The 25363-nt window shown below is 37.8% G+C and overlaps 1 protein-coding gene across 1 annotated transcript; it reads left to right on the forward strand.

The window, feature by feature from the left end:
- The first annotated feature begins 1036 nt into the window (after positions 1 to 1036).
- LOC145312034 (uncharacterized) lies at positions 1037 to 19108 on the forward strand. Its single transcript, XM_080151136.1, has 6 exons — positions 1037 to 1186; positions 15608 to 15732; positions 16361 to 16463; positions 17073 to 17357; positions 18131 to 18189; positions 18841 to 19108. The coding sequence occupies exons 1-6, from the start codon at positions 1052 to 1054 to the stop codon at positions 18971 to 18973; spliced, it is 840 nt and encodes a 279-aa protein (XP_080007262.1). The 5' UTR covers positions 1037 to 1051; the 3' UTR covers positions 18974 to 19108.
- Positions 19109 to 25363: the final 6255 nt, after the last annotated feature.

Below are 25363 nucleotides of genomic sequence, written 5' to 3' on the forward strand. Positions count from 1 at the left end.
TTTTAACCCATTAAAAATAAAAAGCTTAGACGTCCATGTTTGGTGGCACCATTTTAAATTAAACCCTCACAGAATACATGTTAGGTAGTGGATTAATTTCTTTTTTAAAATGGCATACAATCAACACTAAAATAACAATAAAATACTCCTAAGTTAAACAAGTATAACAAACTATTCCTAACTAATAATTATCTTTCAGATATCAACTTTTGTTTTTATAAAGTTATATTCATTTATAATTTTAAAAATATCCTGTTGATAAGAATTTGAATGATTATTACAAAATAATTTTATAAATCGGATTTGAAACATTTAATTTTGGCAATTTGTAAAAAATGTGCAATTATACAATTCCTACCTAAAACACTTGGATCCAAAGGAAAGTCAGATTTTATTTGAGTTTTTTTATCTGGATGGATTGGTATTTCCAGTATGGCTTCGAAACCGATAAATATCTGGTGAATTAAAACTAGTTCTTAATCATATGGAAAAATCATGTATAGCTTAGAATTACAATCAATTTTCCATGAATTTAAAATAAAATTTATAAATCAATATTATTCTCGGAAAGCTGTCTATAATAATTTGCGATAAATAACTATTTTTTGTCACAAAGATTAAAGCGCAGCTACTCTACAATTTAATTACAAAGTCAACTATGCGTTAAATAAACTTATTGACTTATCAAAAAAGTTTAAAATTTAAAAAAAAAAGATACATAAAATGTAATTAACTATTCGACAACCGACGCCCAAAAATTGAACAGCACTTATTTGATAATTTAATTTGTATACCATGTTATGAATGCAAAGCTCTTCATATTGCCTATAAAAAAGGGATTAATTAAAAAACTTTTGACTAAAGTATCCCCCATGAGGTTATATTAGAATAGTCCATTATTCTAATATAACGTCATTCTGGATTTTTCGGCCAAAAGTTATTTTTTAAATGCATCCCTTTTTTTAATATAAAGAGCTTCTATGAATGCATTGAATCTTGCTATTTAACAAATTTTACAGCCATGTTATTTGTTTCAGAGGTTGTAAATAAAATGCCAGTATCATGTTATATTTGTGGCAGAGATTTTGGTACCAAGAGCATATCCATCCACATCCCTAATTGTATAAAGAAATGGGAGTTGGAACAGAAAAAGCTGCCTAAAAATCAGCGCCGTCCCCCTCCAGAGGTAGGAAGTTTTAAAGCTTAACTTTCTGGTAGCCTGAAGATGACCTAAGAGGACGGGATACACCACGAGATCTTATTTTGGTGCTTCCCAAAACCACATCTTGCTTAATTGCTGTGCATTATTATATTTTCACATGCCCTTTAGTAAACTAACCCTTTTATAACACGATCTTTGTCAAGAAATCTTAACTGTGCATGGTAATGAGTTGCGCCTGTTTGGACAAAGGCATGTCTGCATCTGGCATAGCAGCAGTAGGAACAACGTTTCACTTTTTCTTGAACCTTAAACCTTCCCGACAACGTAGGTCAACTAATTTTTTGGTAATATCAGTCTGTCATCCGTACATTCGGGTTCAGAAATCGTTTTTTATAAAAAAATATCATAAAAGGAGTAAAACTTTTCAACAACCATTATGAAAAATAAAACCTGGAACCACCCTGTAAAAACAGTAAGCATGTTTCTATGTACAATTTCTAAAGATATGAAAATATGTTTTTAAAATATACTTAGATAAGATTAATGATGCCGTCTCAACAATGCATATACAAAGCTGAAGCTAGACACTCGAAAATATAAATTTTCAAAGTTTAAAGTTTGGTCTAAATGTTGGCTAGTTTATCATTCTTTACTATACATACATATATTATTAATATAAAATAAAATGAATAGTTATTTATCGCTTCGTATTATATACTGCTTTCCGCGGGTATTAAAATTGAAATTGTAAGTAATTCATTTTATGCAATTTTTTTGAAGCTGTCTATAATCCGATGCGATAAATAGCTATTTTTAATACGATGCTATATACGGTTCTAATCCACCGGATATTAATCGGTTTCACAGCCATACTGGAAAATTGATTACAATATTTCGGACTTTTAAGATACAATGATTGGGAAATACATGTTCATTGAGTTGCTACGCTTTTAAGCATATAAAATTTACTTACAGACCTTAATGAAAAACAACAGGATGTTTTTTTATCTTTTTGAAAAGATGTAATTGGTGAAATTGGAATTTTTATCTATCAAGTTTTACCCAAAAGAAGTTGTTGGTCATCAGTTTTTTTATAAGTCACTTTGTCTGCCAGTCTCATTTAGTCTGATTTGTTTCTAAGAACAGATCTGGAGTATAGATGTATATGCAGACAACTACCTCCCTTCCTATTTCAACGACTCTTTTCGTCTGCTTCTAAATAATTTTCTGCTACTTAGCTGTGTTAATATATGCAACACCATTGGTTGATTTTCAATGACCCAATACAAAGGTTGCACAATGTTGATGCTATGGGGAGATACAGTTAATTAACAATTTCTCCCTCTAGTGTTTTACTCTAATTTTCTAAGCTTTACAATGATATTTTCATCTTGCTTTGTATTTGTTGTTTTTCTCTTTTTTTAGATGCTTATATAATGCAGTTTTAGTTAAAAATAGCAAGAAAACATAAATTATTTGCAATCAGAGCAAAAACTAAAAGTTTCTTATTATAATAACAACAATTTATGGTAAACTTTTCTTTTTTTCTATATTTTAAAGCTAAACATTTTTTTAGTTATTGTTTTTTCTTTGCTAAACGCATATATCGTTTTATCATTTACTTAAAATTATAATCTTTTTATCCTCTGTTATCCATCTCAGTTTAACAGTATTTTACCCGCCCAGAAACAATAGAGATAAAAATTATAGACTAGTCGTAAGTAAAAACTTAACATATTAGGTTAAGCTGTATTTTACAGGGATCAAAAGGGTTAAGACAATGGTTGATATATTGATGTACATCCCTAATGATGATACACCATTTTTGTAGATTACTATTAGTTGTTGAAACGTTTGAACACTCAACTTAATAAATGAACCAATCATCATTCAATGTTTTACTTTCTAAATTTTGTATGACCCCTGAATTTTACCCATCAGGCAACCCACCATTTGATTGCATTCCCATTCTGGAAGTCCTAACTGTGCATGGCAATGAGTTGCGCCTTTTAATTGGCCAGGTCATTCCCAATATTCTTATTATTGATGTCACGCGCCTAACATAGCAGCATTAGTTACCATTTTTAATGACTTTAGTATGACGCAATATGGTTCAGCAAGCCGACCCGTTAGTGTCATGGTTTTTATAATCTATTGTATACTCTAGCTAACCTCTATTAAATAGACTGCACTGCACAAATTTCTAGTGTATACACTAGTTTACCTCTATTAAATAGACTGCACTGCACAAATTTCTATTGTATACTCTAGTATAAATCTATCAAATAGACTGCACTGCACAAAATTTCCATTGTATACTCTAGTAAAGCTCTATTAAATAGACTCCACTGCACAAATTTTGTTCTTCTTCTTGCACACATTTGTCAATCACAAAAACTTTGCAACTTTTACAATTTGGGATTTGTTTGACATTGCCAGCCATAGGGACAAGTTTGAGAGAACGAAAATTAAAGAGCTAAAAAACCTCAAATCAAAACCAAACAACTGAATTAATTCATAATTATTTCGTGACTTCAGCTGTTTTGGGGTTTGTGTCTATCTGACATCCAAAATTTTATTTCAGATTTATTTTGCTAGTTGATTCTGCGTCTCTGCCTTATTCCCGAAGAAAATCTAATTTGTTGCCTATTTTTTACCAATCCCTTTCTTACTTTGAATTAATTCAGGGACAAGGGCTGTGATTGAAATTTTAATTTATCTAAACTTTGCATTGTTTGATAGGCGAGTGGCTTCAAAGAACAAGTTAAATATTTACAAATTTTAGTGAAGATATAAAAGTATTTTTATAGTCACTGCCAAAAAATTTGTACCATAAATTGAAAAAATGCAACTTCAACTAGCTTTTAGTGATAAAAAATTTTGTAAGATGTTTTAAGTAGCCATTAAAAAGTTGAATTTTGATATAGTATTAATTTTTAAGCTTATATTTAAGTCTCGATATCAGGACTCGCCAGCCGAAAATCAGCCACGACTAAGATAAAAATCTAAACCCGTTTGGTTTCTTTGAATTTTAAAAAAAGAGAGATTGCCATATTTTGTTCAGATTTAGACGTCCAGCTGTTTTTTTAACCTTTTAAAAGGTTGATTTCAGTGAGGTTACAGGCGGCTGCCTAATATCTATAGAAACTAATTAAAAGTGAAAAATATATCGGTGCAATAAAACTGGATCTTCACAAAAATTATTGGAATTGTATCTGTTTCTGTAACCAATTTCTTGGATAAGACAGGCACATTTCACGTGGAAGGACGTTTAGTTGGAAAATTCTAAATATTATTGACATACAACAAAGTTTCTCAAAACTTTTATTTGAATTTTAAACAAGGACGTTTAAGTCAAACAAACCATCAGTCTGAAATGTTTACAAGTAAGATTCGCGGATTTTTCTTCTTTTTTATTTACTAGCAGCTGTGCCCTAGCATTTATGCGAAGCTTCCCTAAAAGGGACAACTTTATTGGTTTGGTAGTCATCGAAATCTTAAGATACAGACAAAAAATATGACTACTTCATGAAATAGAATTAGTAAGAAGATTTACTTTAATGTCAATCAGAAAATAAATTTTATGGGCGACTTTATGGCAGGTAATATGTGGTATTCGGCAACCGTGAGCCATGCCTATGGCACCCCTGACCGGGGTTCGGGGAAGGGCCACAGGCCCTCCCCCGAGTCCTGGGGAAGGGGTCTGCCGACCCCCTCCCTATACCTAAAATTAATGATTGAATCTGACAAGCTTTATTATGGTTAAGCTGCATTGTTAATTCCCCCCCACCCTTTCCAGGGATGGGGGATCATTATTGCCCAAACTGACTATTGTATGTGTATTATAATGCTTTTTATGTTATGATTATTTATTCCTATCTGTGTAGCTATTGTTTGTTGTATATAACTTTAGTAACTCTTAGACCTTCAATAAAGGAACAACTGAATAGATGCTGTTTGTTATTTAGTGATTGTTAGAGAAGCGTAGCTTCTCTATAGTAAGGTGTCCACGTCTGTCACACTGCCGTAGTCTTTTCGAACTCTGGTGTCTGCCATTTATCCTAGGCGGATACCACAACTTTTGGTGACAGCTGTGTGAGATTACGGCAAACCACAAGTGTAGAGCAGACGCGCAGCTGAGGCTAAGGTACTCCCAGCAGTGAAACTGGCAAAACTGACACAAGCAACCTGAATTACCCACCCTGGATAGCAAGGTCTAACTCTGCATCCGGCAGTTGTGGAAGTGAAACAGCGAAACTTGACGGAATACCGCGAGAAGCGCCGACATCTAACGGAGAATTGAGCGCTCAAAGGGCTGAAACAGGCCTGCGGACTGGCTGAAACAGGCCAAATAAGTGCAAACGGCTGAAAATAGGCCAACATTTACTGCAAGAGATAGCAGGATCCGAACCAGCGGCGCTAGCAGGACGGGACATTCCCTGCCGCCATCAGCCGGATTCGGATATACGGCGCTAGCAGGACGGGACATTCCCTGCCGCCGATAGGCTGAAACACGCCACATAGCTGCGAGCTGCGAGCCAACATACGAGTGTAGTGTACCAAAGCAGAGAAAACTACGTCAACTCCAAGTATCCTGAGAGGCTACAGCGCAGCCACCCATCTAGAAAAGCAGATATTATATCACATTGCAGGGATTACCACCCTAGTGTGATGGTTAAACAATAGATTTATGAGCAAGGATTGGCAAACAATCTGTTGTGTATTGTGATAAAACTAAAAATAGAACAGGCTTGGATTTGTTGTGTATTGTGATAACAACTAAAAATAGAACAGGCTTGGTAAGCAAATCTGTTATGTATTGTGATAAGGCCAAAAATAGAATCTAGATGTAATATAACAATGCCTTGATAAACAATCTAACCACCCAAGCCTCCAGCACAACAAAATACACCCCTTATTCCAGAGGAAAGGGAGGGGCCCACTCTCCATTGAAGACAATACAATCAAGGTGACATAACAATAAAGCCTAGGATTAAGGAGAAAGGGCACCATTACCTCATCACACAGTTACCTCAAACCCACAGCACTCCCCCCTTCCTCACAGGGGGAACGGATGGATTTACCCCGTCCCCTCACGCGCTTCCCCCCTCCTACCCACACTTGACTAAGTCCGCCCACGGTGTGGAGCTAGCGACCGGGAAAACAGAGCGCCATTTACGGGTCGCACAACGGAGTTCGGGAAATATCATAAAATTCAACGGACAAAGCGTACCAATGAGAGAGCGAGTTGAGGGATAAGTGCGCGTTTTACCTGTGTGCGCGGATTTGACGGTGCGTAAGCGCGCTGCAAGGAAAGGAGATTTCACGCACACACACACACACAGGAGCGGAGCTACTCCATAGCATCTAACAGAGGTATTTTTAGAAAATAAAGCATTACAAGCTTCTCCCTCCTATCTATAGTGTGATAAAGGAAAACCCAATCAGTTCCTGACAGCAGTTCAGACCCTCAACAACTATCTACCCCTACCAGCCTACTCTACACCCTCAGAATAAAACTAGTGACAAGTCCAGCTAAGTTATATCTTTGTAACTAAACTACCAACCTAGTGATAAAACAGTGTTGGCTGTTAGGCTAGAAAGCCTCAAGTGACAAACCATTTATAATATTGCCTTATAACTTTGTGTCCCGCCGTTGAACCGTTGACCCGATGGAGCAGCCGCAAGCGCCAGGAGGCGACCAAGCCCAAGGATGGCTCCAGGATGACCCCCAGCCGGCTCCAGCCGAGTACCGCAAGCTGATGCTGAGTAACCTGCCGGAGTATAGAGGACCGCCCAAGCAATCCTGGAGTTCCCACATCCGCAGACTCGAGATGTCATGGGCGGCTTACCGCGTGCCGCCCCATGACACCCTCAACCGCCGCAACGCCCTTTTACTGTCACTGGTAGGGCAAGCGGCGGAAATGGCTTCTCATCTGTTTGGCGAGGCAGGCCAAGCCTTGACATACGAACAAGTCAAGGCCGAGTGTGAAATGTTATTTCGTCCCGCCTTTGAATCCCAGACTTTGAAGCAAGCCTTCAGGGATTACAGGCAACACTCGACAGAACCTATACAAGCATACATATCCACAAAGTGTGCCTTGTATAGGGACGCCTACAGCCATGAGGATCTCGAATTATTAGTCGATGAATTAAATCGTGGCATTCGTAACGCTAATGTGAAACGTGAAATGATGAGTCATGAGATCGCCTCTGTACCTGAGTACACGAGGCGAGCCATGTTCACCGTCACAATGATTACCAAGCAGCTGAAGGAGGGTGTGTGCCTAGTGGACGCCACTGACGGGCTCACGGGATCAGCCAGCATCCAGTTGCCCACTTACGACGAGTCGGAGCCAATGGAGATTGGCGCCTTGGCTCCGGGTCTCCACCAGATGGGGAAGGTCGCTCCAGATGACAAGGTTCCAGGCCGCTGTTTCCGCTGCCAAGGGAAAGGCCACCGAGCTCGAGACTGCCCGACGCCTATGGAAGTCAGCCTAGAGGAGAGACGCACCCAGCCACGCCGTGACCGTCCTGCCAAGTGCGAGCGTTGCCACTATGCCGGCCATACGGCGGCCGAGTGCAGAGCCGACTGGGACCAGGTAGCCGGCCGTAGGCGCACCGCAGACAAGGGTGCTCACCCAGGAAAGCCCAACAGAGTAGCCCACATGGAAGGGAGCGCGCCCCCAGCACCACCGCAGCAAGCAGCCGCCCCCAACGCAGCGGGCCGAGCCGACGGAATGCCGCAGTTTGGGACCGTTCCAGCCAGGATCAACGTACTGGGAGGCGCGGCTGAACCCAACCGGGTTGGCCTGGGCTTCAGTCTCAACCACCTGGGGCCGGAGTTTGTGCAACCCAACAACATCGCCGAGCCAGAAGTTCTGAGGCCCCAGCCTTTTAGCCTAAACATGATGGAGCCTGCTCGACCGAGCCTACCCAGCAAGAGTGGAGGGGCGCTACCCAGCGTCACTGAGACGGCGTACGGGGAGGCCCTGGCGGCCGTTGAACGAGAGAGGCAGGAGGCGCTAGCCAGCGCATCAGAGTCGATGTATGGGGCGCCACCCGGCGCCGCCACCTGCGATGACTGGGGGGTGCTATCCAGCGCCTCCAACCTGGTGCCTGGGGCGACAACCGTCGCCGCCACCGAGATACCTGGATCCTGGAACGAGCCAGCCTCCAACCTGGTGCCTGGGGCGACAACCGTCGCCGCCACCGAGATACCTGGATCCTGGAACGAGCCAGCAGTCCCAGAGGAAGGGGTGACACCCGTCACCCCCAGCCAGCCAGCGCCACCAGCCTGTAGGGAGAGCCCAACTATACACCATCCAGCGCCCCCTGCCAGCCGAAGGAACCCAGCTGCCCAGCACTTCCAGTCGAGCCAGGATAAGTTAAATTTAACAAATGTGTTGTATCCAAACTATTGTAAAACCCCAACCTTGCCTGTGCCCCCTGCACCAGAGGCTGGGGAGATTGAAATTTGGGGATATAAGGACTTGCCTGTGCCACATGCACCTGAGTTCCTAGGGCAGGGGAGGGACGTGAGTCAGGGCGAGCCTGTGCCACACGCACTTCAGCCCCATGCCACTAGGCATGCCATGGACAAGGGAAGGGACCCCTTGGGGCTAGGGGAGCCGACACCCAGGCAAGCGCCAGTCGCCTGCCAGTCTGTCATTGGGGAGGGTATCGGGGTGCCCCGGACACACAAAGATAACGCTCAATGGAAATTTGTATCTAGCCAGGAGCAGCCCAGCCGTGTCCAGCCCCGAGAAGCAGCCGTGACCCGAGCCGAAGATCCCCAGCCGCGTGCGCGAGGTAGATGGCTGTCTGGTAGCTTCTCACACTGGTGGATGGTCCTGTGTGGCCTACAACCAGCTACGTCCTGGTGGGGTGGGACTGCGCCAACCCCACCCACGTCACAGCCTACAATAAAGAAAAGATGTGTAGCACGGAACCGCTACACCAGGAGGTGCCCCTGGGCCATGAAGTACACGTCCTGCAACAAGTCAAGATTAGGGAAACAACAGGATACAGTTGTCAGCTCACTGTGTCCCAGTGGACATTCAGGTGTGGGGTATGGGGTCACCTCAAGGTGACCTCGGTCCCCACCCTCATGAGGCCAACCAAGATCGATCCAGAAACGTGCCGAGACCTGGCCAGGAACCGAGTCTACACGCTGCCAGGCAAGACCCAGCCACTGACGTTCCAGCTGAACCATCCCCTGTTCTTCACCCTCGATATGGTGGGCGCCCTCTTCAACAGCCCCGAGGGGGTGGGTTGTGAAGGGGAGGACGTCCACTTCGAGGGCCAGCTGTACCGCAATGAATTAGTGCTCCAGGAACGACGGCTGCTGGTCAAGGAAGAGACCTACGTAGTAGAGGATGGACGGGTGGAGTCCCAATCTGACCACCTGGCCTTAGAATGTCCCCATTCTGAGCTGTCTTGCATCACTGGAGAAGCAACCTACGTGTGGGACCACCTGGGGAGAGATTGCCCCTTGAGGCTGATCCGCAGCCTCCAGCCTAGCCTAGTGATGGATGCGTTCCTGGTTGACCATCAAGCCCAGTTTTTCATCAACATGACCAACCCCACCTCAATAGTGAACTGCGACTTTGAGGCCCATGCCACCAACCACCCAGCATTGTTCGTGGCAGCTGACCCGGCCGCGGCAGCGCTGCCCAGAGTATCGGCCAGGGATGTGGATGTCCCCCTGCAGGCCCAGATACATGCAGGTTACATTAGATTCACCCTGGAGACACGCATGAAAAGCACAGCGGCAGAAGAAGTAGCGGCCAACTGCTGGAAGCTCCAGCAACTAGACCCGGCCCACCCGGTGCGTGTCCAGGGGAGCACGTTCTCTGTACTGAGGGGAGATGTCCTGCTCCAGCTTACCTGCCAACGCAACAAATACGTTGTCCGTGAAAGCAAGGAATGTTGGGACAAAGTACCAGTGGAACCCACAGGATTTGTAGACGCCGTGACACGGGTGTATAGCGGCCACGCCACCAAGATTCCCTGCTCCTCCACCTACCCCCTGACTGTGCACGCGGAGGAAGGCTGGATAGAACTAACCCCCGCACCTAAGAAGAGGCCACCCCCGCTGGATACGCCCAAGCAACTGCTGACAGAACCCTTGGATGACTTTAGTTCAGGAGGCTTGTATTCACAGGCTGAGTTGAACGACTGGCAGCAGCTGCTAGCATTCCCAGCGTATAAAAGCGCCATGCTGACCGGCCTGTCCTATGGCTCGTGCGTTCAGCAAGGTAGCTGTTCGGCCGCTGGAGACCATGGGATCGTGTCCTACAATATCGACCGACTGGCAGAGGAAGGAGAGGCCGCCCTGGATGTCTGGGCTGGGTTCAGACAAGCTATTCACGAGTGGGGAGATGGCGCAGCCATACTGTGCTTACTGTTGTTGATCCTCAAACTGCTGGGGGATCTGACCATTATTTCCCTGGCAGCCGCACAAGGAGGTGTACGGGCCGCCATGAATGCGATGTCACAAGTGTTCCTGTACCATCCAACCTTGTACAGGAAGGCCTTGGCCAGAGCCCGGCTCACCCATGCCAAGTCCCGGGACTTTTCAGTAGACTGGGATGCCATTCCCATTGGCCGGGAAGCCGCCGAGGAAATGGTGTCCATGCAATCGACCGATAGCGGGCATGACCGCCCAGGCAGGCCTGGACCGCCCTCTGGAAGACCCCGCGGCCCCTCGGGAGGCCAGGCTGCCGCTCAGACGGTCAACTTGGCAGCCAGTGCCCCAGCCGCTGCCAACAACAACCAGAGTGCCCCGCTGCTGACCGGCCCCGTAGCGGCTGTGCCCCACGCCAACCTGACACCTGCCGGCGCCGAGCTACGTGTCCAACCAAAGTCAGCCTCTACCTTCTATCCCACGTTGGGAGCCCATCAGCCCTGAAAAACTCACCACTAGGATTCCATTGAATCATTATCATTTGTATATATCTTAGCCCTAAGGAGCGGGCCGAAGGCCTCAACCACTGTCGGAAGTCTGGTAGGGAAACCCTCTCCCAGCCTTCCGAGGGGAGAGTTGTGGTATTCGGCAACCGTGAGCCATGCCTATGGCACCCCTGACCGGGGTTCGGGGAAGGGCCACAGGCCCTCCCCCGAGTCCTGGGGAAGGGGTCTGCCGACCCCCTCCCTATACCTAAAATTAATGATTGAATCTGACAAGCTTTATTATGGTTAAGCTGCATTGTTAATTCCCCCCCACCCTTTCCAGGGATGGGGGATCATTATTGCCCAAACTGACTATTGTATGTGTATTATAATGCTTTTTATGTTATGATTATTTATTCCTATCTGTGTAGCTATTGTTTGTTGTATATAACTTTAGTAACTCTTAGACCTTCAATAAAGGAACAACTGAATAGATGCTGTTTGTTATTTAGTGATTGTTAGAGAAGCGTAGCTTCTCTATAGTAAGGTGTCCACGTCTGTCACACTGCCGTAGTCTTTTCGAACTCTGGTGTCTGCCATTTATCCTAGGCGGATACCACAAATATACTAAAATTTAGTCATTGCTTATAATATAAAGAGAATCAATTCACTTCTAAGTTAGTTCTAATTCACTTCCAATTAGTCGTTGGTTGTTTGCTTTCTACTTACAATTTCGTTTACTTTAGGTGTATTATTTTTAGCCATATCTGCTGTGTATAAATATAGAGCATAAAAGGATATATTCTACTACAAAATTTCCCTTAAATTCAAGTAAACCATTGGCATTTGTCCTGGCTTTAATCTATTTGCGGGTGGAAAGTCTTTACAAGAAAGGACCCTAATGAAGTTTAGAAAGTATTATGCATATTCTTTGTTAATATCGACTTTATAACATTAAATAAAAGTGAGTTTTACTGAAACATAATCGACACTTCTATTGACATTATAAGTTTAGTTTTATGTTGATACAATAACAACAAGAAAGTTTACATGGTGACATGGTTAAGGTAAGTTTCTAGAGAGTTTTTTAAGATAAGTGAATTTGTGGGGAGGGGCTGGTTACTTGTCCTACATCCTCTATTTAAGTGATTCAACCTGTATATTTTGATATCTAAACGCATAAAATGTCTAAATCTTATTGTAAAGTAAGTCAGAACTCACAACTTCCATTTCACCAGATTTACCAAAGAGATGTGGAAAACAAGGATGACATCATACATAAGTAGCAAAGCACAAAAAAACAATGGGTTGACAAATGGACAAAGAGAATGAAGGGAAAAAAGAAGAGAACATATTAAAAGTATTAGAAGTAATATATTTAACGCCTAATTTTACGTAAAAGCTGTTCAGCATAGATTTATGGACAAGCATCAATTTGCGGAAAAGCTATGCAGAAAAAAAGGAAAGAACGAAAAATCTAAAATGTTACTTTGAGTGCGAATAGATGCAAATAGCAGAGAAATGCTTTCTCTGGTATCGCACCTACTCTAGTAATCTGTGTATTACAGTTGGTCAGATTATTTGAGGGTAACTATTTACACAATCAGAAAAAAGACAGAAAAAAATGTCATACAAATTATTTTTTTTTTCCAATTTCTTTGTGGTAACGATTATAGAACAAGGTATAACCAATAAGCGAAATAAATCAAAAATAAAATATTTTGGGGGCAAATGGAGAGGTCGTCAAATTTACGATGCATTATCCCCCAACGACAGCTGAAAAACACGTATAGGTTTCGTGATTTTTATCCCAATTAATTTCGTTATTGGTAAAAACTGATAAAATAGTTACACCAAATTTTCCCTTGCTGTTATAGGAATCATCATGCAAAGTTTGTTATCGATTCTAAAATGTCTAATTTAATGAAAAGAGCTACCCGTTACTGACGGACTGACAAAAAGACCCTACTGATGAATTTAATAAAAATATAATTGGCTTGTTCTAGCTGCGATACTCTTGTCCACTATTATCCTTGTTTTGCCAGTTTCTCGCACATCCAAAAATAAACTGATATTCTGAAATAAATGCATTCCAAATCTTTTCCTGCTTAGAGTTTACTTTTGTACTAGGCTAAAATTTATTATTAACAAGATAATTATGGCCAATTATAAATGGGGTAGGGGGGGGGGGGGTGGCTCTTAAAAATTCGCTTTTTCTGTGGAAGGTGTGGCGTTCAAAGTAACTATACTTTTTATACAATTAAAATGAGAGGCAAAAACCTAAGGAGGGATCTTTAACTTCACCCCCCCCCCCCTCTTCACTGAATTAGGGATAATTTTCTAATTAACCAATCACATACTTTCTTGTCAAAATTCTAACATATCATTGGATGTCTTTTAGAAAGAAGACACCTGGTTGGTTCATTTTAGCAGCATAATATAAATTTTAAAAATCATAGTTGTGTCGTCTATGTAAATAGGCTTGAAACAGCGTATAGTGTCCAATAAAAAATGACATCTTACTATACAAATGACCAATGATAGGCCAGTATACATTGTAATTGACCCATTGTAATTTATGCTGTTTCAATAGGATTTTTAATGAAACGCTTTTAAACTAGGACTAAAGAATTTATATAAATAACGATGACTGTGTTCTTTAGTTAAAAATAGTAGCTAGTAAAAGTACAGCTAAATTAATTCATTAAATTATAAGTGAAGATCCTTCATTCTAACAAATAATTGTTTATCATATTTAAAGAGTACCTTAATTAAAAAAATATGTGAAATATAGAAAATTTAGTTTTTTCGGTAATTTTCTAAAAATTCAGTTTGAACCAAAAAAATGATATTTGACACACATAAATCAACATTGAACACAAAATAGTCTTCAAAAACTTTAAAAAATAAAACAGCTTATAGTTTACAAATGTTACAACACCTGGCCAAACTATCCCAATTGACGTCATTTTAGAAGGGAATATGACTTCAATTAGCATAGTTCTGCGTTGGAACCTTTGTCCTCTTTTTTTGAAGACACTATGAGCTGCTCCACCAAAAAAAAAAAATATTAAAAATATTCTTCTAAAGCAAATGATGAAATAAATAAATGTTAAAATCCAAATATTCATGTAATGCCTAGTATAAAATAAATCAATACCTAAAATGTGCACAAACCTTGGAATATCCCCTCAAGTAAAGTAGTTTTAGTAGCGAAGCAACGCTACAATACATCTGTGATGGTTCGTTGGTCCTTCGTGTGTGTGTAAAATACTTTCGTGGTTGCTTAGAATAACATTTAGTAAAGTAGGTTTTATCAGGAATAAGTATAACTAACAAGCACAATAAATATATGAGGGGCCAGATAAAAAGGTCTTCATTACTGTTAAGAAAAAAAACCCTAAGACAGATAAAATCACGAAACCTAAAACATTTAGTTTTTAAAATTAATTTGGCTGTTGTTTAAAGTAAGTAGTAAAGCTATGTTATAACATGTATTCCTTGATGTCGGTTTGTTTATCTCGTGGTAAACAGGTGACTAGATATTAAATACAGAAACCAACAGACAGACTAAAACATATACATCCAAATTTTTTTATTTTACAAGTTTCAAATTTGACAAAGTTTGGCAGTACTAATGGATATGTTTATTCTTGTATTTTCTTCAAACAATGCAAACCTTTTAAGATTTTTTCTTCTATATTTACGGGTAAATAAGACAGGATAGGTTTCTCAAGGATAAAGCTAGGGGTAGGGATAGGTCTTACTAATATTATTTTCTACTATAGTTATAGGTAAATAATATAGGATAGGTTTCTCAAGGATAGACCTAGGGGTAGGGATAGGTCTTACTAATATTATTTTCTTCTATAGTTATAGGTAAATAATATAGGATAGGTTTCTCAAGGAACTAGGGGTAGGGATAGGTCTTACTAATATTATTTTCTTCTATAGTTATAGGTAAATAATATAGGATAGGTTTCTCAAGGAACTAGGGGTAGGGATAGGTCTTACTAATATTATTTTCTTCTATATTTATGGGTAAATAAGATAGGATAGGTTTCTCAAGGATAGAGCTAGGAGTAGGGATAGGTCTTAGTAAGATTATTTTCTTCTATATTTATGGGTAAATAAGATAGGATAGGTTTCCCAAGGATAGAGCTAGGGGTAGGGATAGGTCTTACTGATATTATTTTCTTCTATATTTACGGGTAAATAAGATAGGATAGGTTTCTCAAGGATAGAGCTAGGGGTAGGGATAGGTCTTACTAATATTATTTTGTTCTATTTATACTTGTAAATAAGATGGGATTGTTTTTAATTTTTGATAATCAAATATTATCTCTCTTTTTTGTGATACCTAAACGTCTGCTCTATAACCCACTTTGTCCGTTTAACCATGCATGATTTTTTTTGCTTAGCCACTTATTGATATTGTAATCCTTATTCTTATCTATCTGCCTAAATTGTTTAAGAAATTAAAATTATAGGGACATCAATTTCTTATGCTTAGCCATCTAATAAAATAGAATGAACCAAATATATTTTCAGGCTCCCGTAGATCTTGAAAGGGTGATCAAGGGCGAGATTAAAGGTGACGAGCTGAATAAATTCAATGCAGCTGCTCTCAAGGATTGGAATGATGTTGCTCTTGTGCCCTGCGAACATTGCAAAAGGTAATTTTTTAACTAAAGTCAATTGACAGGATAAAGTTTATTTCCCTTTATCCTTTACTAGCGACTTCGCACTTGAGATGGAGGGGGGTTGATATTTTAGTTTTAAGAAGAATAAAAATGGAGGGAGGGGGGGATTGGTAGTAAACCATCCACCATTTCTTTAAAAAAAATTTTTTTTGGGGGAGAAATTTTTTTCGAGGAGCGATTTCTCTCGGGAAGGTAATTGTAAAATCCCCCCAAAATGTTATAAACCTTTCCAGGACCTATGTGAAGCTACAATGTAAAGTAGAACTATATCAATCAGTTCAGCGGTTATCGAGATCCTTAGGTACACACAGACACACAAAGATCCTGTTACTTTTGTCTAAGGATTCTCTTCGCCATTTGTTAGAAATAACAGTGGGTTTCTTCTAAATTAAAAAGGAGAATTAGTTACATATTCCTTGATCTCTTATTAATACACGGTGTTCCTAAAAAATGTGTTTTCAGTCTTTTTCAAACTACTTCTGGTTGGTTCAAAAACCTGAAATTACAATTTTTTATGAACACTCTGTATAGTTTTTTTTAAATGATTTAAAATTCAAGCAAGCATTTTAGATTATTATTTTGTGTAAACAATTTTGCCTAGAACTTTTCTGCCTGCTTCTTTGGAACGGCATCAGAAGTCTTGCACAGCCCACAATCCCATGATTAAACATGACAAAGAAACTACTTATACTTCTAAACAGCAGGTAAAATAATTGTTATCTTGACCAATGGATATAGAATATACTTGCATATTATGACTGGGGAAAAATTGTCATAAATTCAGGTTAATAACATTAAGCTCATATATTGGTTAAATAGTTAATTCAGTAAGGTGGGAAGGGATGGGATAAAGGGGGTGGATAAGGGTTATCGTTATTTTAACCTTCTGCGAATTTCACTTTATTAGATTACATGGAAATTTGTTGCAACATCCAAGTGATAGTATATCGATTAGTGTAACCTACATTTCTAGGATTTAGGATATTTACTTTTTTTTATTGTCAGGGCTTGTCACTACATAGTTGAAACTGTTCATAGTATAATAAATTTATAAGTATAGATGCATAACCCAGACAACTATCTGGCCTCACTGTTGGGAACTTTATTTCGTCTGCTGGCAAATTGCTTTCTGCTCTTTTGCAGCGACTTGGCTGTGTTAATATTTCCAACGCTATTGGCTGATATACAAAGACCCAATTGAAAGTCGGCACAGGGTCTCCACCCCGTGAACATAATTTTTTTAACCCTTGTTCCCTCTAATCCTTTACTTTAAACATGGTACACCTATGAAATCTAAAATAAAAATTATTTAGGCTAAAGTGAGTTATCCCAAATTTAAGAGGAAGAAAGAAGCAACTGAAAATGGTAATGGCAAAGAAAATGATGAAAAGACAGAAGATGAAAGCACAAATGGTCATCACAAAAACGGACACAAGAGCGGTCACAAGAACCAATCTGATACAAATGGTCACAAGAATGAAGATCATGATAGTAATGGTCATAAGCATGAGGACAATGAAAAGAATGGTCATAAAAACGATCTTGGCGACAAGAATGGTCATGAAAATGGTCAAAAGAATGAAGATAATGAAATTAAGGTAAAACCATCGAGCTCTGTACTTTCATTTAATTTATTGCTATAAGCAATAAATCTATAAATAACCCAGACAACTACCTGGATCCCCCTATTGGGGACCTTTTTCTACTGCCAGCAAATTGCTTTCTGCTCTTTTGTAGCGACTTAGATGTTTTAATATTCCTGACGCTATTGGTTGAATAAGACAATATTATAAGTCGGCACAGGGTCGTCGGGGTAGGGATATACAGTTTTTTTAACCCCTTCCCCCTCTCTTCTTTTACTCCAATCCATAAGCGATTAATTTTCTGTTAAAAGCTAAATTAATATTGTATATTTGTCTGTTGGATAATATGTAATACAATTGCAAAGTCACAAAGTTATTTAGTATTCCTGTAAAATCGCTTGATGTATATAGTTTTAAAATATACAAATTTTAGGATAGTTTAAGCTGCATAAATTACATAAACATGAAAATAATAAATAGAATATAAGACTATTTTTATATACTCTTGTTTTACTTTTATTTCATAATTTTAAAATTCAAAGATACATATAGTCATTTGTCGCATCGTATTATAGACAGCTTTCCGGGGATATTTAAATGATAATTATAAGATTGAAACCAGTTTTGTTAAACCCAAGGGGTCGAAGGGCTAACATAACTGGATTTATTTTTATAATTTTATTTTGATATTCGTAAAAAATTGACTGTAATACGTTGCAATACCGGTTCTTATCCAGCAGATTTAAATCGGTTTGGAAGCCATACTGAAAAAGAATTTATTTGTTTAGATTCCTGTAGCAGCTGAAAGAAATCTGGCCAATACTTTCTCCAAACCAACATCTGATCAAGGAAGAGAATTTTATCTTTTTCCCAGGGATCTAAAGGGATAAGAAAATGGCTGATAAAACAATTTGCATTACAAAAATTACCCCTTCTGTAGTTTACAACTATTTCTTGAATGTTTGGACACTTAATGAACCAATTAATCCAAGTTCAATAAAAGTTCACAAAGTTATGAAGCCAGCGAATTAGAAAACGTTATTATAAAACTTTGGGGACAATAAACAGCCCATTGTCCCTTCCCTCCCTGATTTTTCTACTAAAAGCAACAAAGCCACACATGAAAAATCCGCGTATATAATTGATTAGAACGTGAACACATTTTGGTTCAAAAGGGCAGTATTTTTTTCATTTCAACCATCTGCTGAATTTCTTAGGATAAGTCAAGTTTTTGGGAAATTTTATAGTCTAAAATTTTGTCGCTCGTATTATTGAAATGGATTATATGTTACTCTATATAAAGATCTTTTTTAAGTTGGACGTATTATTGTTTTTGATGGATCATATAGGGTAATAGGTCTATTATTTAATGTTACACAGTCAATATAAACTTCTTAAACTCAAAGCATTGTTGATACTTTACAAAATGTTTTTGAAAACCAGTTTACCAGAAATTTTAATAAAACATATAAATAAAAAGAGAAAATTATTTCTTACTAGACGAGGATTCTACCCGCCAGTTCCTAGCCGGCATAATTCTCAACAACAGTGTGTTTGATTCGCCAGAGAACAGGAGAAAGTTTAAGAAAATTCTGACCAAATTTATCTCTGACAGAACGACGAACCTGTGATATTCTGTTTCACATGAAATAGTTTGGAGCGCGTAATCAAGTTCCCTATCTTAGAAACATTTTTCAAGTATGGCTTAGAAACCGATTAATATCCGGTGGATTAGAACCGGTTCTTAGTCATACTGAAAAGTCATGTATAACGTCGTATTATAGACAATTTCCCACGAATATTAAAATAAAAATCCTAACATGAATCGGCCATTCTGCCCCTTGGTGGTAACAAAACTGGTTTTACTGTAATCATTTTTCATTTTTTATACGCGAAAAATTGTCTATAATACGATGCTATAAATAACTATCATATTTTATGTTCACTTGCATTTATTAAAAAAATACATATCTATGCAAAAATGAACAGGGCAGATATTTAACAATTTAAATCATTTTGAAAACTTGAAGAAATTGAATATTTCCAAAAATAATTGAAACATCGACAAAATTTGAAATGTTAATGATTTGTCTTGCTCTAGATATTATAAGCTATGCAACATATAAAAACGTTATGCAACATACAATTAAACCTAAAAATGTGTTATAAAAAATTGTATCTACTATGGAGGTACAAGGGACCAGGATTCTTTGTGGAATTTTCCCACAACCCAATTCCTCTTCACCCCCCCCCCTTTCTTACCCACTTCTCTTTAGTTTCAGGACAAAATATTAAACCACAAAAATTCCACACAACCCCCTTTCTTCTCCTCCCCCCTTCTTACCCACTTCTCTTTATTTCAGTACAAAATATTTAACCACAAATATATCAAAGTTTTAAAAAAGTTTTTATAAGAAATTAATTTTCTGAATCACGGCCCCTGCCACTTTGATACTGTGTTATTGTCAGGCATAGGACAATGTACGGTAAATTTGCCTTCTCTATAAATATAGAATAGGTTCACTTTTAGTATTTCAAACCTGTAAAGTCGTTGTTTTAAATTTATAATTTTAAGCTACCAAACTAATACAAAATGTTTGGTTGGAAGATTTATTTAACGTCCATTGTCCTCTTCCTTCCTCATACATGTTAAAATGAACTAATTCGCTTATTAATGGTTGTATATTAACAAAATAGCTCAGTTTATATTTTGCTTTTTAAAAAAAAAAGACATTTTTTTAAAGGTTAAATTCGTATAGGTATATTTCATCTAAAAATGTCATGCATCAATTTTTTTTCAGGTAATATGATCATCATTAGGACAAAATTTATTAATTTCTTCAGTACACTATTGTATGGGAATGAGTTTTTTAGGGACGATTTTTTTTTATGTTGGAGGTACATCTCCCTAGATTAGATAGAAACCTTTGTTGGTATATATAAGAAGCACTCCTGTAAAGTAGAGTCATACTGGTTCAGTGGTTAGGGCGATTATTTTGAACATAAACTAATCGTAAAGACATCCTATCATTTTTATTTAGTTATTATGCTGGCAAAAAAAGTTAAGGGCAAAAAGTTTTATTTTCTGATGAAATATTCCTGTCTATTTAAGACTAAAATTTATATTATTATAATTTATGTGATTTATTTATTCTTGCCATATTATTATTATTCTTCAAGAAATTTATTATAATTGTAAATATATATATATATATATATTCTATTTTAGTTTTTTTTTGCTTAGAAACTTGATTTTTGTAAGCTTTACTTAGGTCCTATATAGGGTTTTATGCTATATGGTTTTAAGATTTAAGTCTTTCTCTTCGAATACCACCTTATATGCTAGGGACGTAGCTGCTAGTCCTATTATATAATGTAGTTTATTTCTCTGAAGCTTAAGATCTCAACTACACGGCCGATATGGTTCTCTTTTTAGGTAAGCTTCACATAGGTCCTGTTATGATTTTAGGCTATTTCACTTTTAGATTTAAGGCTTAAGGCCCATATCTGCCCCTTTAAATAGGGGGCGAAACCACCAGTAATAATATGAAACAATCTGCCCCCATGACTGTTTTAGAGCACCCTAACCATCCAACCAATACACCCACTGTTTCATTAAATTCACAAAACGTTTTAAATTTTAGGTTTAAAGTAAATATATAAAAGCATATAAGTCAAATTTTGAATGGATATAAATGTATACACATAAATACATATATGAGTGCACTATATACAATATCTGTACAGTAAGATCCATGAAATAGTTACTATTTACTACTGGACCTAATAAATACATATATGAGTGCACTATATACAATATCTGTACAGTAAGATACATGAAATAATTACTGTTTACTACTGGACCTAATAAATACATATATGAGTGCACTATATACAATATCTGTACAGTAAGATACATGAAATAATTACTGTTTACTACTGGAGCTAATAAATACATATATGAGTGCACTATATACAATATCTGTACAGTAAGAACCATGAAATAATTACTGTTTACTACTGGAGCTAATAAATACATATATGAGTGCACTAAATACAACAATATATGTACAGTAAGATCCATGAAATAATTACTGTTTACTACTGGAGCTAATAAATACATATATAAGTGTACTATATACAATAGCTGTCCAGTAGGATCGATGAAATGATTACTATTTACTACTGCAGCTAATAAATACATATATGAGTGCACTAAATACAATAGCTGTCCAGTAAGATCCATGAAATAATTACTGTTTACTACTGGAGCTAATAAATATATATATGAGTGCACTATATACAATATCTGTACAGTTAGATCCATGAAATAATTACTGTTTACTACTGGAGCTAATAAATACTTATATGAGTGCACTAAATACAATAGCTGTCCAGTAAGATCCATGAAATAATTACTGTTTACTACTGGAGCTAATAAATACATATATGAGTGCACTATATACAATATCTGTACAGTAAGATCCATGAAATAATTACTGTTTACTACTGGAGCTAATAAATACATATATAAGTGTACTATATACAATAGCTGTCCAGTAAGATCCATGAAATGATTACTATTTACTACTGCAGCTAATAAATACATATATAAGTGTACTATATACAATAGAGGCAACATTCCTTTGATTGCACAACCTTGGTATGGACATTGACTGTTTATTACACTAGTCCCCAAAGTTTTATACGTTTTCTTATTTGTTGGCTTGATAACTCTGGGGACTTTAGTGAATTTTGATTGATTGGTTCATTAAGTTGATGGTTAAAACGTTTTAACCACAAATTTTAACTTACTGTAGTTGTAATATTGTGTATCATCATTTGGAGATGTGCACCAATTTATCGGCCAATTTCCCTGGTTTTGACGTATGCATGCTTATGAGTTGAGCTAGATACTAAGACAGTTGATGCTTCATGGATCTTACCATATGAATGTATGCCCAGGGTAGGTATCTGTAAATTCTCGTCATTTATCTTGAATATACATATGTATTCATGTATTGATATTTTCATCTGCAAAATTTATTTAAATGAACAAGTTTGGTTGGTGGGCAAAGTACACAGTGGAAATAAATATGAAGTTGGAATATTTAAACCTAATGGCCAACAAATTAATAAACTTTAAATAATGAGACCATTGAACCTTTCTAATTTTGTTTGTGAATTGCATTGAGTTGTTGCCATTTAGCCGTTTTGAACATTTATGAGTATAGGGATTTCCCAGCGTAGGGAATAAAGACATTGGTTTTCTATAATGACTTTGAAACTAAGTAATATCCGCTGGATTTGTATCGGTTCTGATCAGCTATCTAAAAAAAATATGTATAGCATCGTATCATAGACAATTTTTAGAAATATTAAAATGAAAATCATAAAGCTAATACCAGCTAACGAAACTGGTTTTAATCGTATTTTTTTAAAATTCAATATGTGAGGAAAGCTGTCTATAAGACGATGCGATAATAGTTATTTCTCGTATCGTATTATAAACGGCTTTCCGCGGATATAGAATGTACAATTATAAGATTAAAACTAGTTTTTTTAGCCCCGAGGTGCCGGAGGCACCGGCTAAAAAAACTGGTTTTAATCTTATGATTGTAAATTTCTATATTCGTAGAAAACTGGATATAATACGATGCTAGACATAGTTTTTTCGTATGGATGAGAACCGGTTCCTATCCACCGGATTCGAGTGAATACGAGAAAAACAATTATAAGCACCATTATTTTTTTTGGAAAGATTTGGTACTTATTTAGTTAGGGTAATATTTATCATATCCTCCGCTAATATACATCTGTGTGGGGGTGATGGGAAAATTTGCATGGGGTGTATATAGATTTGAATAAGGGGGGGGGGGGGGAGGATGTATATAAATATATTTGCAGGGCCAGGGCTGCAAAGGTATATATATATTTGCAGAGGGGGTTAATGTGGGGGAGGAGGGGGCAGGTGGATTCAATATTACTTTTCCAATATTATACCTGAATGTGAATTCAGTGTATCTTACCTTCTGCAAAAGTTTCATGACTGAAAATATCGATATTAGCTAAAAAAATTAGTTTTTAGTAGTTAAAATCTTGGAGATACACCCCATGTTTAGAGTTTTTGATGGGGCATGGAACAATGGAAGTGGGGGCACACCTGTGAATACATACCACTACATCAACAAACAACAACGGAAGTGGGGGGCACACCTGTGAATACATACCACTACATCAACACACAACAGAGGAAGTGGGGGCACACCTGTGAATACATACCACTACATCAACATACAACAACGGAAGTGGGGGTACACCTGTGAATACATACCACTACATCAACACACAACAACGGAAGTGGGGGTACACCTGTGAATACATACCACTACATCAACACACAACAACGGAAGTGGGGGTACACATGTGAATACATACCACTACATCAACACACAACAACGGAAGTGGGGGCACACCTGTGAATACATTAAACTACATCAACACACAACAACGGAAGTGGGGGCACACCTGTGAATACATACCACTACATCACGCACAACAGAGAAGTGGGGGCACACCTGTGAATACATACCACTACATCAACACACAACAACGGAAGTGGTGGCACACCTGTGAATACATACCACTACATTAACACACAACAACGGAAGTGGGGGCACACCTGTGAATACATACCACTACATCAACACACAACAACTGAAGTGGGGGCACACCTGTAAATACATACCACTACATCAACAAACAACAACCAAACTCAAGATGTCCAAAAAAGACTGAATCTACCATGAAAACAAACATTTAAATTGAGATTTATCGTAAAATTTGGTAGGCTTATTGTTTCAATTTTAATTGTTATTTTTATCTCATTCATGCAAATAATATCATTTTTTTAAATCTTAAATTGGACTATTTTTAAAAAAAATTTGTTACCCATTTATTCAAAAATATGTTATGACTTAAATTATTTTTAGAAAATGGAAACCGTGAAAATGATAGTTTTGAAGAGAGAAAGAGATGGAAATATTTTGAAAGGCCTACAGCAAAACTATCTTCTATAGTTGAGTTAAATAATAGATGTCTGTATTTGGGCATAGATGACATTATACGATTCATTGAAATTATACAGATATATGTTGTGTCCTTAACATAAACTGCATAAGAAGTCCAATTTGATTTTCCTTAGATCAACATAAAGACCCCTTAATAGTGGAGATTAGTACAGGGGAAAAATTGTCGTCAATAATAAAGCTTGCTAACATGTAACTTGTTTATTGGTCAGTTCGTTCATCCGGTAGGAGGGGAGGGAATGTGGTAAAATGGCGAAAGGAGGAAATCGTTTTTTTAGCCTTTGCTTGTTTTACTTTATTAGAGTACATGAAACCTGGTGTAAAATGAAAGTAATAATATATTCATTTAAATAGTCAAGTACATGTAGAGATAAGAAAAATATTACCTAACCTATACTAATTTACATCAATCTAACCATGCACCTTACTGTATTAGTTAACTGTAGAAAATATATTTCTATCATTGTACATATTTTCATTTCCACCAAGTATTATTTAGATGATTTATACTTACTAAATTATAATAAGAATCACAGTAGCTGAATTTGTGTGTGTTTGTTCATTTAGATCTCGAAAATAGATGGTATATTTTGTTAATTGGAAAGACAAAATCTAAAGGAAGCTCTTTAAAGTGCCATTTTAATTGATCAAAGGCAGGCCATTATGACGTTAGTTTCTATATGCAACATAACAAGTTTTGGGTATAGTCCCTTTCGTGGCAACGCTCCTTAAGGGGCGATTCTTCGTATTTTCACAGTAGCTTTTCTCCTATTTCTAATTGCCAAGCTTTTAAAATCTACCTAATCACCACAGGAATCAACATGTAAAGTTTGAAATCGATGGGACAACTCTAACGTACTGACACTTATTATAGAAAAGCTTCGCTTTTAAAAAGAGAAAAACAAAATAGTCTCAACATTTTCTCCGAAAACA

This window comes from Acartia tonsa, chromosome 2 (assembly GCF_053477335.1).
Source record: "Acartia tonsa isolate MP-2025a chromosome 2, ASM5347733v1, whole genome shotgun sequence".
NCBI classification, from domain to species: Eukaryota; Metazoa; Arthropoda; class Copepoda; order Calanoida; family Acartiidae; genus Acartia; species Acartia tonsa.